A 14,549-nucleotide genomic window follows, 5' to 3' on the forward strand; every position below is an offset into this window, starting at 1 on the left:
TCTGAAGTTCCTATGTCTTGTTGCTTGGTGTTTGTCCTCTGAACGTTTATCACTGGTGGATCACAAAAAGAGGTGTGCAGTGGTGGTCTAATCCTCAGTGATGTGTTTGTATCACCAAATCTATAAATTGAACAGCTTGTGTTTAGCAGAGTCCTGGTGACATTTCAACAGAGGGGCATTGGCAGAATGGCACACTGGTGGTTGTGTAGCACTTTTCCACCTTGCATCAGGCTGAGCAATGAGAGTTTGAGGCAACAGAATACTAGCTACCATTGCCTTTTAACGACTGAAGAGTTGTACTGAGCTCTAGCACCCTGTGAGTGCTCCTTCCATCCAGCTATCCACAGCATGCATGGTAGCATGCCCTTAGCATTATCAGCAAGTAAATACTTGGTTTTAAGAAGTATAGTATGTAGTTCATTTCCAGAGGATAGGTAGGAAACCTTGACAGCTGTTTACCATCTGGAAACCTGTACAACTCTAGTTCTTCCTTATTACTCACACAGGATTGCATTTTCAAAGCCAACAATCTCTTGTGACTCACTTCAGCTCTTTTAAGGTTTAAGGCAGGGATGTTCTGCATGTATTTTCATTCCATCTGTAAGCATTGACTTCTGGTGCCCTAGGTTCAAGTCCTGGTGGGATTAGTTCATTTTTCACCCTCTGCTTTAAAGCCTGTGGAGTTTGACTTTAAGTATGGAAGTCTGTTAGTTACTATTGAAGGGATATATCCACCCTACTCTTTTAGTAAAACGGATATACACTGTTGTCTTCAGCTAAAAGGATTTTTTTATTAATTTCAATTTAGTTCCATTGTCCAGAGTGATTGTGGACTGATCTCAGGAACACGTGTTTCCGAATGGCCTTTTTTCATGTACAGACCTAATCCTAACATGCCCTTCATGTGGGGTAACTGTTTACTCAGAGGAAGCAAGTGGCATGACAGGGGTATGACTAGGAAAGTACAGTCATTTCCTTTGTGCTGAAAGAAGGAAGGTGAAAGGTTCTATAGTGATGAGTACAAACAGTGAGATGAGGTTCAAAATGTCACTACTCCTCAACTTTCCCCAGTACCAATCCTTGTCTGGTTGTCATTCTGCCCTTATTATTCCCTTTTGCCAGAAGTACTTCATTCTCTCTGTGGCTCCACAGTTGCATTACATCACTATTAACTCTGAATCTAAGAAGATACGAGAAGTCACAAAACACTTCCAGGGTTATCTGTGCTTTTCATTTTTGCCCTTTAAATCCTCTTGGGCAGTTGTTGTTTGCAAGTTAAGCAGTGAAGATCTGTTCAGTGTTTCCTGAGGCAAAAAAAAACTTGGTGGAGTTTTGCTGAAGCAAAGGGGGGAAAAAAAGCAGTTTGAAGAGTGGCCCTCATTGTGGCCCACAAAGTGTGAATACAGAAGTCAAGACTTCTGTTTTCAAGTCTATTACATAACATAAGTATTTTTCTCTCCCTCAATGCTGCCTGCTCAGCTGGAGCTGCAGGTAGGTTTATTTTTTTCATTGAGTTTTTTTCTGTATCCAATCAGATGGTACATAACAACATTGCATTCTATGTTGTTTTGTCCAGCTTCTGTTTAGTGTCTCCTGATTGATCCCCACATCATCAGTAGTTACAGTTGTCCTTTAAGCAACTGATGTCCAGAACAAAGAGTTACCTGAATAGCACATCCTTGTAGTTAAGGAAAAACTATATGGAAGAGTGGAGGGGAAAAAAAAAAAGAGCAACTTAGGATATTAAATCATAAAGTGAGAACTTGTGCAACTCTTGCTCAATTCAGTGTTCATCATTTCCTTCAGTAGCAAGAGAAGCAGTTTCGAGTTTGTCTGTGTATAGTCTGCTTCCCTTTGAGCAGACAACAGAATCGGAGGGAGTTGCTCTTGATTTTTGCACCGTGTTTTCTCATCTTCACTTTCAGTCTCTCAGATGTGATGCATGTTAAATGGCAAAGATAACAAATTGCTCTCAAGTTCTTACCTGATGCTTGTAAAACTGCCATTCTGCCCCTACTGCAATATTTGAAACTCTATTCTTTTTAGTAATAGTAAAAAGGGTTAGGCCAGCATCTCGTAAAGATACATTCCACCAGAAGTTTTCCAGGCAATGCTAAACCACTGCTGCACACCTCTGATCTTCACAGAAGTGAATTTTTGTAATGGGCAGTGGAATTACATCAGCCCTGCTCCTGCATGACAGATGGAGGGGTAGACAGTATGGGGCTGACCTCATGGCCCAATCCTGAAGCACAAGTTGGAACTGCAGCTCTCTTCTTGTACCCAGGTCTCTTCTTTGGAGAGGGATTTAGCTCTCTTTTGCAAAAAGACTCCATGCTAATGATGGAAATAAGGACAGGAGGGGGAGCTTCTCTATTCTGCCTTCTTAACTCAGTGTGTAACTGCAAGTATTTCCCTTCTATCCATCACAGCATCCACTTCTGTACAACACAGCCTGTGACCAAAGTGTCTTTTGACGTTCGGGTTCACCGATCTGTTGTTTTTGATCTTGGAAATGTTGGTCTGTGAAGTCAGTACCTACTGAAAGCTAATGGACTCTGTGTTTCTTTCAGAATGCAGCTCTTCAGCACCTGTTCATAAGGAAATCCTTCCGCCCATTCAAATGCCTGCAGTGTGGGAAGGCGTTCCGGGAAAAGGACAAACTGGATCAGCATCTGCGCTTCCATGGCCGGGAAGGGAACTGCCCTTTGACTTGTGACATTTGCAACAAGGGCTTTATCAACAGCGGGTCTCTCGAGAGCCACATGAAGTTCCACATGGACCAGAAAACGTACTCCTGCATTTTCTGTCCTGAGTCCTTCGACCGCTTGGACTTACTCAAAGATCACGTGGCCATCCATATCATTGATGGCTATTTCACCTGTCCTACCTGCAAAAAGCGCTTTCCAGACTTTATCCAGGTGAGATGCTGTACTGGTTTAAAGCCCCACCTGTGAGACCTGTTGCACACACTGTATTTTTTCCTGGTGCTTGGATTTCAGAGTGAACCATCGTTAATATTTTTTTGAAGGAAAAACCTCAAAACGTGGAATGCTTTAAGAAGTGAAGGGCAGTCTCAAAGTAGGCAAAAGCAATTCCTGTTATAGAAAGTGTCACTAAGATATCAGCTGTTCAGATGAACTTATTTTGAAGCCAGAGCAGATGAGAATCCTTTTTTCCTTTTTTTCTTTTTTGCTAAGAATTTCTGAGACTGTTTTACCACACAAATCTCCTTTTTGAATCAATTCCACTGTTCTGTGATCTGCAATTCCAGGTCAAGAAGCACGTACGCAGTTTCCATTCAGAGAAGATTTATCAGTGCACAGAGTGTGACAAGGCTTTCTGCCGCCCTGACAAGCTGCGGCTCCACATGTTGCGACACTCGGACCGCAAAGACTTCCTGTGCTCCACGTGTGGCAAGCAGTTCAAGGTAAGATGAGTCCTCACTGGATCATTCCTGATACAAGTGGAGGTCATCGTTCTTTACCTCCCTTCAAGCAGATACAGTCGTACTCAGAGGAGGAAGGAAGGGACGTGTATAAGCACGCTAGGCTTGTCTGTAAGCTGCAAGCACTGCTTTGTGTAGTGTGAGAGTTGCATTTGTTTCTGCTAGAAGAGGGACAAGATTCAACCTAGCAAATTCTGCTGTAATAGGGTTCCTCATGTTTCACATATTGTGTGCCCAAAGGGGCTGAATAACATCGGGACAGGCTCAGTACCACTGTGGGGCTTGAAGTCAGCATTGCTGGAGAACATGAAGTGATGTAATATAGAATCAATTTTAGATGACTTCAGAGAAAAGCCAGGTTGGAGGGGTTCATTTCTATTGAAGCCATTAACTTAGCATTAGTTTGACTTTGCTTTTTGTGGCTGAGTGACCTCAGCTTTTGAACAGTCAGCCTAAGCCCAAAGGGTTCTTTCTGTGCTGTCCAGGCTGAACATGAACCTCTGTTTCAGAGCAGTAGTGAAGAGGAAAAGCCAAAGAGGTGCCTGAACAACTTACACTGTGGTTCCTATCCTTAGCAAATAGTAAAGCACTAAGCACTACTGATGTTGTTATTACTATTATTCTCTGATTGCTGTCCCTGTAGAGGAAAGACAAATTGCGAGAGCACATGCAGAGGATGCACAACCCAGAGAGGGAGGCCAAGAAAGCTGACCGAATCAGCCGCTCAAAAACTTTCAAGCCTCGGATAGCTTCCACTGACTATGAAAGCTTCATGTTCAAGTGCCGACTGTGCATGATGGGCTTCCGCCGGAGGGGGATGTTGGTGAGCATCCACGTGATCTAGCTCCACTTCTCACGCTTTAATAGCTAAGGAATAAGGGTAGAATTCCCATCGCTAGAACACAACGATGCTGTGAAACCAGCGTAATCTTACTGTTCATTTGGAATTGGGCATCTTCTTTAAACCCATACATCTTCTGTATTCAGCAGATGTGTGCATTTATGTATTTCACTGCCTGCCTTACACGTCTGCTTGTCCCCACCATCTCAGTGCTGTGTAATGTTGATTGAGCCTCAGTGATTGTTCAGCTTTTATGATGCTTTGGTGTTTTTCTCCTGCTCCCTGGGAGAGGCCTCTGCTGGCCGAGCACTGTAACTGCCCCGTGGAAGGATGCTTGCAAATAAGGTTTCTTCTTTCATGTTTTGAGGGTTGTGATCTCTGCTAGCAGAGATCCTTTATATCAACTTGTTTTCAGCTACCCAAGACTTCTGACAAGTTATTTTACCTCTTTCCATTGTATTTTGATGGGGGAAAACTATGAATGAGTACAGCAAGGCCATGTGTTTACCTTGCAACTGACTGAATGCACAGTAGCTCTTGCTACTGGTGCTGCTGGTAATACCACTGCAGTTTTGGTTTGGCACTTACCATGTCTAGGACAAAAAGCAATTGCTTAGCTTCCAGTTGTAATGTGCTCTCTTGTTCTTCTGCTTCTTTCTCCTAAGGTGAATCATCTATCAAAGAGACATCCAGACATGAAAATAGAAGAGGTGCCAGAGCTCACGTTGCCCATCATCAAACCCAACAGAGATTATTTCTGTCAGTACTGTGATAAGGTAGGTAAGGAAACGAGCCCTCAGAATGTACCTCAGTCCTGCACTTGTATACAAGCAATTTGTCTCTGCACAAAAACATCTGGCAGGGCTTGCAGTGTTTCTGGGGGGCTTGCCAGCAAGCACTGACCAAAAGAAATTGAGATGAAATGAATTTAGGCCAGGGAGTCTGAATGCTCACTGAAAATTGCAGTTATTCTTTTCTGCTGTGTTTGGAGTCGGTAAGGTTTAAAAGATTCGGCAAGCAGTGGCCCACCCAGAGTCCTGTATCACTCTTTGCAGTACAGGACTAAGTATCCTACCTAGCTCTAATTTGAGAATTTCTTCTGGTTTCTCTATTGTTTCTAGAAGTTGGTCCCAATCTCCTTTTCATTTTAAGCTGCTTAGTCACATGTCAGTAATTCCCAGTGTTCAGTAGAGCCTGAAGCTTCTTCTGCACTTGAGTTCCTGTCCTTGCTCTCTGGCCTTATGTTTTTTGTGTATGTGGCCCTTTATTTACCAGAAAATGCATTTTGACTGACTGTTCTTGTCCTTGGTATGTGCTTTAATGATGTCTCCTTTCCTCTGTTTAAAGGGGGAAAAATGATAGCGTTGAAATAGTACTATATCCTATTTATTTATGCCTCAGAAGTTAGGATAAAAAAATGACTGTGGTTAGTTAAGGCTATTAAAGCTGTTTGATGCTTCATGCAAGAGTGGAGACAGCAACCTTCACGATAGATTAACACCAGACCATGTAGAAGTTCAGTGATTGTTGGCTTCCCTGGTGTTTGTCCTTCAAGTCTGAGCCAAAGAAGGTTTTCCTCTTCATTTCCCATCCTGATTTGATGCTTTGTTTTACACTAAGTATGTTCTCAAATAGCTTCTGTATTCTACGCAGTAGTTGCTCTTGCAGACGGATTAAACACTAGAATGTGTATATCTATCTATGTGTATGTTGTACTTGTTTGGAGTTATAGTAAATACTTTGTCTAAAACAACATACAGACGTTCCAGGTGAAGATAAGTGATATCAGTTTTCTATGCTTCCGTTTGAAATTAAAATGATGCAACCCCAATCATTACTCTTCAGGTGTACAAGAGTGCCAGCAAACGCAAAGCACATATCCTGAAGAACCATCCTGGTGCTGAGCTACCTCCAAGCATCCGGAAACTGCGTCCTGCAGGCCCAGGAGAGCCGGATCCCATGCTGAGCACCCACACCCAGCTGACGGGAACTATAGCCACCCCTCCAGTCTGCTGTCCTCATTGTTCCAAACAGTACAGCAGTAAGGTATGGGAGCATCTCATAGCCTCAGAGGACAGCCTCTTTTTCATAGTGATGCTCTTTCGCTGTGGGTTTTGCATGTCGAGCTTTTTTATTCTAAACCAGAGTGCTGGATTCATGCTGCATACTGACAAGACAGGTGCAGCCTGTTAGTTTTATGGCAAAATGATGGGATGAGCTTGAAAGAAGAAATGAATGTGTTATCAGTGTGTGGTTACAGAGAAGAAACTGCTCACCTGTTTACTTGAAAGGGAAGAGGGATTGAGAAACAAAATTCAAAGAAAAGGTGGCCTTTGGAGAAGGTCCCCCAAATGTTTAGCTGCACTGAGGTAAAAAGCTTATGGATTCTGATGTTTGAGACAATGTTTGGTATCAGGTAGCTCTAATCAGAAGAAATTTTATGATCTTATTTCCCTTTTTGCTGACCAGAAAATCCTGTAATACTAATCCTAATGCTGTCATGCTGAGAGAAACCTATAAGCTGCAATCTGCATGTGTTGGAATCAGCTGACCTTGAGCCTCAGTTGCTGGCTGCTTTTCTAATGCTCTTTTGCATCTCTCTGTAGACAAAGATGGTACAACACATTCGCAAGAAGCACCCGGAGTTTGCTCAGCTCCCTAACACTATACATGCCCCACTGGCGACAGCTGTCATCAGTTCCACTCCTGCAGTCCTCACCACTGACAGCACTACCGGAGAGACTGTTGTGGTAAGGATTCAAGACATTAAATCAGATCACTGGAGGGAAACAAACAGGATAGGAGCCCTCTGGTAGTAGTCTTAGTGTTTCTTAGTATTTCTGGCAGACATCACTTTAAAGCATGTGTTAGGACACTACTAGAGGTCATTTCTGTTCTTGAATCTGTGTTGTGTTTTTGCTTGACCAGGAATCGTGTAATTCTTCCTGGAGCTGTAAGATTTACCTTTTTCCTCTATTCCATTTCCTTCAGACATGTGCTACTGACTATGTAGTACCTGCAAAGATGCCTAATTTATTCACGAATCCACATCTCATGGATTTTCATTGAGACTGTTCTCCTGACATGCTGAGGATTATAAGGATACGTTTGATCCAGTCCTCTGTCTATTGTTAAACTCCATTCAGAGGAATCAAGATTTTTTTGTTCTGAAATCCTTTAGACAGTGCAGTACTGAGTGGTTATCAACCTCAGGTGGTTGATCACTCTGGTGTTAATGCATTAGCTGCTACAGAAGTGAAAGCTGAGGCTAGAAAATCAGTTTCCTGTCCTTCAGTGATGCTGGGGTGCTGCAAAGCTTTTAAAAAGCTTCCATCAGTAACAGTTTAACTTTTATTTGAAAGCAGATAAGAGACTGTTTTGCTTGGAAATAGGCAGATTTACTCCTTACATTTTCTAACATGTTTCAGAAATACAGTTGTCAAGAGAAGTATCATTCTGGCAGATGAGGAGGAAAGGTGGAGTATATTTGAGAAAACAGTACTCTATTTGCTAGCAGAAATCCTGCACTTAGAAAAAGTAGGCAAAGTTCCCAGACAAAAAAAGTATTAAGTCAGTAGATCATAATCTTTCTTTCTTAAATTACTGTATGTGAAGTTTGCTCTGAATAATTCTGCCTAGCATTTAGATAGGGGATGATCCTTGGTAACAGCTTGTGACCCCATCAGCCTAGCTGTGTATGCATTTAGCTCTTGTAAAGAAATGGCTAGGCTCAGTGGTATAGGTGTTAAGATTCAGTGCAGTGAAAGAACTACAGCCCTGCAAAGGTACTCAGTCCTGTAGGCAATATGAATGATATTCCATCTCTCTTTCTCTCTCTACCTGCTCAGACAACAGACTTACTGACACAAGCAATGACGGAGCTATCTCAGACCCTCACAACAGACTATCGAACTCCCCAGGGAGACTACCAGCGAATTCAGTACATCCCTGTGTCTCAGTCCACAACTGGCTTGCAGCAGCCTCAGCACATCCAACTGCAGGTTGTTCAAGTGGCCCAGGTGTGTAACCTGCTGGGGGACTTTGTATGCTTTTTGACCTTCTCATAGGAAGCTTGTGCTTCCTTGGGGCTGTAGTACTGGGATATTTATTAGGGAATAGTTAAAAATAAAGTGAGAAAAGTTCTTGGCTGTTTCTGCAGAGAACTTGAAGTATATACCTCTGCTTCGATTTTCTTTCTAGGCTACCTCACCTCACCAGTCTCAGCACTCCACAGTGGACGTTGGACAGCTTCATGACCCCCAGACATATACTCAGCATGCCATCCAGGTGCAGCACATCCAGGTCACAGAGCCATCACCCACAGCTCAGTCATCATCGCAGGTATTTCACTCTTCTCTGCACAGATGGCATATTGCTATCCTGAATCACAGTAATCATTTTGTACATCAGATAAAGGACCACACATAGAAGAACTGCCATGTAAACATCTTTGGGATCATCATATTCCTTAGGGCTTGGTTATGTTTTCAGAATGTACAGAAGGTAGAGATAAATGGCCAGAAATGGATGAGTTCACAGCTAGTCCTGATTAAATAGAGGTAACCACTTGAAAGATATAAATGAAAATTGGCATTCATCAAATATTTGAAGTTCAGTTCTTCGTGCTCTGGAATAATTTTTAGCCTCTTATCTAAGTCCTCTGCCAGGCTTCTGATCTTGGCATCAGAGAATATCTTGAGTTGGAAGGGACCCACAAGGATCAATGAGTCCAACTCATGGGGAGGAGGTCCTCCAAGCTGGGGGAGGTGGAGGAAAGCTTTGTACTTCTTATGATCCTGTGGGCCTTTTCCAACCTTTGTGATTCTATGATTCTTGTGCTCAACACGCTATAGAAACCTCAGTTTTCCTCCCTTAATAAAGGAGGCTATTTTGATAATGGTGCAGGGGTATGCGATCCTTAGTTTGCTTGCTTTTTTTTTCTAGGTTGGGGGTCAGCCTCTAAGTCCCTCCTCACAACAATCACAGCAGGAACTCAGCCCCTCGCAGATGCAGACAGCTGCATCTACACAAAGCCAAGCCCTCCAGCAGCAGCAAGGATCTTCAGTCCAGCACACATATCTTCCCAGCACGTGGAACTCCTTTCGGAGTTATTGTAAGTGTCAGCAGTAGCTGGAAGTTTGGCTAGCATGTGAGACTGTTTTCTAGTTTTACTGGCCAACAAATGGAGTGTTTTCAGAACTTGTTCATCTTAAGTATTATCTTAGACAAATGAAAGTGATTGTATTAGCTTTTATTAATGCAGATCTGTAATTATCTGGCATGTGGTCTGGTCAGGCAAACTGGGTTCCTTTAATCCAAGGTTCTTGCATTCAGTAAAAATCCCTCTGCTGCGTATCAGCTTGTTCAAAGTTGAATGAACAAAATCAAGAAGATGGAGGTGATATGAAGTGATTTTTTTTTGTCCTTGCAGCTAGGATGGTAATTTTTATAATTTCTTGGGGGATAACAGGATGTAAGTTCTATTCATGAAACACCACATCCTCAGTAGCTACTCTTGTTATTGATGCAAGACTGTAATCGTCTTTCAAGGTGGTCTTTGAGTTTGCAGACCTTGATTCTCTGGTTTCAATCTTCTAGCATCCGAGATTCAGATGATGACCATCCCTCAAGGCCAATATGTCATCACAGAGACAGCTGTAGGTACACCTGTCACCACTGTCAACACAGGACAAGTGAAAGCAGTTACTCAGGTAAGGAAAAAAAAAATGGCTTTTTTTAAACTAGAATATGTCAAGCTTAAAGCCTGTAAAGGTTAAGTGAATGCCAAAATGATGACTGGGCCATAGGGGAAGTGGTGGTGCACCTGGAAAGGTCTATACTGTGTTGTCTGAAAGGACATTAGCTTTCTGTAGCGATTGTAGTGAGTTTCTATATGGGACAGAATTTATAGATAAGACAGCTAAAAAAAATTGTTACTGTAGGTTAAGGAAAAAAAAAGTTGATGTTCAAATCTGCTAATTTAGACTTCAGGATACAAAAGGTGAGAAGTAATCTCATCTGCCTAAGAGAAACAATGTGGTTTTGTTTTATGAAGTAGCATCATGTTTCTTGTGTTAAGAATGGCTTGCTGTGCTTAGCCTTTCACAAGGCCTGCGCCTGTCTGACCCTTGTGTGTATGACTCCTCTCATTTTAAAGTGTTCTCTTGTTCATGTTTGCAGGAAAAGTTATGATTGAGTGGCATTGAATAGTCTTAAAATATTTACAGCTAAGCTGTTTCAGAACAGTTTCTGGAAGCATGTCTCACTTTAGTCCTGCAGGTGAAATAATACTGTTTTCACTTACCTAACAAGCAGTCCCACATAAGGAGTTGCAGTACCTCAAAACAAGAGTCTGTTTTATTACACTGGCCTCAAAGCTACATTTAAAAGCAGGACATCTTCAACTTCAAGATTCCTTATTTATGCCAGAATGTCACTCAGCACAGCAGCAGGAAGGTTAGAGATTGTTAGAACAGAAACTGTAGAAGACAAAACGATTTACTCTTTATGTTCTTCATGCAGACTCACTATGTGATATCTGAAGGTCAACCTGATCTGGATGTCAAACAGAACTCCTCACTCTCCAGTGAGGTACAGGTTGGTGTTTCCCAGCCACCAACCCACACTGACACGCTGGAATCTCAAACGAGTAATCAGCAGCAAACAACCCAGTACATAATCACTACAACCACCAATGGGAACGGGGGCAGTGAAGTGCACATCACTAAACCAAGGACTTTCTCAGCAGAACACGAATGAAGAAGCATTGGGGTGTCGCTTGTATTTTTCACCTCCTCCAAAAGCCCAAGTATATGGGTATCCTGGAGCTCATGTTTTAAAGTATATGCTCACTTCAGCTAAAATCCTGGAGCTCTTGTTAATGCTTTAAGAGGGTTTAAGTCCTCAGTGACCATGAAGAATTACCCTCAAAATCCTCCTGGGATGCCATTTTATGCAGCTTTTAACAAAAAGGACAAGAGGAGAAATGAAACCTCTGCCTGCCCTGGACTTTTTTGGCATGTCTGCTGACCCTAATTTTTTCCTTCTGAGAAGTGTCTCTGGTAACCATCTACTATTTCAATTGTAAGGGAATAGCTTGCCCATCTGAAGGCTAATTGGCAGATTATGTTGTATGTATATTTGTAATAGAAGCTGTTAGACAAGAGGACATCATGTAAATTGCTGGAATGTGGCAGAACTGCTTTCTCTGTCTTTGTTTCAGCAGCCAAGGTGAAAGGGAATATAAGCTTGAGAGCAGACTTCCTGGAGAAAAAGAGCAGCAGTGAAGTGGTGACTCTGTGTGGGGATGGATATCGCAACGAAGCTGTGACAACGTGCAGAAGCAGTCCATTAAATTATTATTTTTTCCAACCCTCAAACTGTTTACATGCTGTCTCACCTATCCGACTTTACCAAGCAGTTCCAGAAAAAGGAAAAGTGCAGCCTTATGTTTGGAATAAAACAATAGCAGCACGTAACAGTAGTACGGAGCCACTGTTATTTTTTCCCTCCAGAGTTTGCAGGGAAAAACACCTTTTTGCCCATAAACAAAAAAGGCTTACCGTAGCCTGCATAGCAGCTTCTGCTGTGATCTCTAACAATAGATCTGCCAGGAGAAATGGCTATAGAAGCACACCTTCTGAAAATGCAGGGTAGTCATCTCTGTTGCCACCTCGAAGTTGGATGCATCTTTCTCTTGAAGACTGGATGAAGAGTTGGTTATGCTGGTTTTCCAAATACCTTGTTAACAACACACTAATTCCTTCGGACAGTTTCTTAAAAATGACCAGCCTTGGACTCAGGAAACACAAGAAAAACACCAGTGGACCACTATTTACAGGACACAGAAAGCCATCTGCGAGACTTGCCTGCTTTGCTAGATCTGGTCTATGTACAGAACTCATGTTATGTCTAGGGACCAGGAGAGAGGAAAAGGTGTCTTTTTTTTTTCTTTTAAGGCAGTGTATTTTTTTCTTACATAATTCTCCTTCACAGGTCGTGTTGGTTGGTTATTTAATGCTTTTGGTATTTGCAAGAGTATGATTACAACACCGTATACTGTTGATGGGCTGTACTGTATGTGTCTAAATGTTCTTTCATTCTGCTTGAAACCTCATCCCCGAATGTCAGTGCATAACAGGATAAGTTTATTTATAAAATTGAAAGCAGAGAAGTTTTGTCTTAACGGCCCTTGAGAAGGGCCAGAAGAACTAAGAGAGGATCTCAGTTTTTTTTAATTTTCTCCTATGCTGCATTAAGTGCAAATCTAGAACTCTGGTGTAATTACTTCTACAGATTGAGATGGAGTTGAATCATGTGAGTAGTGTTACACATGTATACAGGCTGTGGTGCCAGGTGTTAGGGAGGCAAAGCTCTTAGATGTGAGAGAACTTAACACTCAGACTTGGAAAGCAGATGTCTTGTTCCTTGCTGGCAAAGCCTTGTAGCATGTCTCCCCTTGGTAAATAACATATCTATTAACATGGTGTGGAAATAGTGACTGTGCATGATGAGAAATCCTGATTAAAATACTGGCCAGTCCAGAACTGTTTCAAGGTAGCTTTGAAGTGATTTGCCAAAGTGTAGATTAATTTGTGCCTGGGATTTCACTTCTCCTATTGCAGCCACAGTAGTGGGGCATTAACTAATAATTGGGGCATTAATGAGATTGGTAAGTAGTTGAAGACCTGAGCTACCATTTAGTCAAGTGCAGCGATGAGTCTTTTGGTTTGGTGGATTTGGGAGCTCATCTACTTTAGCAGTGCAGCCAAGCAGCTGTGATTCCCCTTAATTCATTTGAAATCATGTTGCTGAGCACTTTTTGAATAAGAGGCCATTGCAGTGTTTGCATGGGAGAATAGAAAGAAGCTCTCTGTATTGGCTTTGCCTCACAGTGCCCTTTTTTAGGGAAGGGTCTGCCTTCAGGCTGCTGTATTAACAACGCAAGTCAAACATGTGGTATGAGCAGTAGGAAAGTAGAAGACCTGGAAATCAAATAATTGCAAATGGATACTGCTCTACAGGAGCATTTTTAAAGTCTTAAAGCCTGAAATCTTTGGACATGATGAAACTTTGTCTTTAATCATTTTGCAAATGTGAAACTAAAAAAAATGCTTTATTCAACTTTGGGAAAGGCCACAGGATGAGGATGCTTGCTCTCGTACCAGTCTTTTAAAGCTGAAAAGTGCAAAGTGTTCCAGAAAACAGTCGTAACATGGCATCTTTGAACTCATACCTGCTTTATTGAACTTTCTGCTCTGTCCCACAGCAATAGCAGTGTACTCAAGCCATCAGCTTGACACCAGCATTAAGTGATTCATCGTGTCCTCAGTCAAACTGATGCCTTGTGGAGGGAGAAGCATGTCTGGAAATCAAGTAGTGTGAATTTTCATTCCAAAGTAATTAAGTGCAGTGACTTCCCAGAATGCGGGGGGGGGGAAGCTGTGAATGGCTCTGCAGAGCAGTTGTGCTGCAGGGCTTGCCACTAAAAAGAAAGAAGACAAAGACAGCAGTTTGCGTGGATTTTTTCCAACTTCTGCAGCGTGGCAAACGTGGGATTTATCATTGTTTTTTAACCGGAGCCACTCAGAGATCTGTCTTTTAAAACAACGTCCTCCTGGAGCTTCACTCTGCAGCACTGCTGCCTGCTCAGAGATGGGAATGGCCGTGGGCTCTGCTCGGGCTCACGCTTTTCTGTGGTGTTCTGGGTCAGATTCTGTTGTGGTTTTGTTTCTGTTCTCCACTACCCCAAAAAAACCCACCAACCCCGCCCTGAAATGACCTCTCTGACTGCTTGGGCACTGGGGACAGAACTCAGCTCTATCCCAGTGTTGTGCCTGCCATTATTTAAATGTGTATGTTCATTGTACATTCAGTGACTGTTAGAGTGTTAATAGTCTTGTGCTACCTGGCAGATGTAAAAACAAAATTAATAAATCTTTTTTTTTTTTAAAGGCTGTGGTCTCTGTGTGCTGCCACCAGTGTTCCCCTGCACTGGGAGAAGGTGGGGAGGGGGGGGGGGAACCGTGGCTTTTAACTAAGTGATAGTTAAGAAAACTGTCCTTTGTCACTGAGGATCGGGAGGGGCTGATAGGGGAAGGAAGAAAAAGCACCGGGAAGAAAAAAATCCTTTCCTACATGCTTCTTTCTCCCCCCACCTCTTCAGCGGCCCTATGAAGGCACTGCGCAGGCGCGGCAGCCGCGCTTGGAGCATGCGCCGGGAGCGGCAGGCGCCTTCTGACTTCCGGTGCGCATGCCTAT

General features: G+C 42.6%; 1 protein-coding gene across 13 annotated transcripts in view; it reads left to right on the plus strand.

Moving 5' to 3' along the window:
- PRDM10 (PR domain 10) overlaps window positions 1-14,242 on the plus strand; it is a 39,605-nt gene extending 25,363 nt beyond the window's left edge. For 11 of the 13 annotated variants that reach the window (XM_046903831.1, XM_046903832.1, XM_040652091.2 and 8 more), the window contains 11 exons: window positions 2,574-2,921; window positions 3,275-3,430; window positions 4,092-4,271; window positions 4,955-5,065; window positions 6,135-6,335; window positions 6,896-7,039; window positions 8,138-8,308; window positions 8,490-8,630; window positions 9,234-9,402; window positions 9,888-10,000; window positions 10,812-14,242. In XM_046903831.1, the coding sequence (XP_046759787.1) occupies window positions 2,574-2,921; window positions 3,275-3,430; window positions 4,092-4,271; window positions 4,955-5,065; window positions 6,135-6,335; window positions 6,896-7,039; window positions 8,138-8,308; window positions 8,490-8,630; window positions 9,234-9,402; window positions 9,888-10,000; window positions 10,812-11,048 (1,971 nt within the window). In that variant the 3' untranslated portion in view covers window positions 11,049-14,242. The remainder of the gene's footprint in view (window positions 1-2,573; window positions 2,922-3,274; window positions 3,431-4,091; window positions 4,272-4,954; window positions 5,066-6,134; window positions 6,336-6,895; window positions 7,040-8,137; window positions 8,309-8,489; window positions 8,631-9,233; window positions 9,403-9,887; window positions 10,001-10,811) is intronic. The other 2 variants (XM_046903834.1, XM_046903833.1) reach the window with 2 other exon arrangements.
- The last annotated feature ends 307 nt before the right edge of the window (window positions 14,243-14,549 follow it).

Source organism: Gallus gallus, chromosome 24 (assembly GCF_016699485.2).
Source record: "Gallus gallus isolate bGalGal1 chromosome 24, bGalGal1.mat.broiler.GRCg7b, whole genome shotgun sequence".
NCBI classification, from domain to species: Eukaryota; Metazoa; Chordata; class Aves; order Galliformes; family Phasianidae; genus Gallus; species Gallus gallus.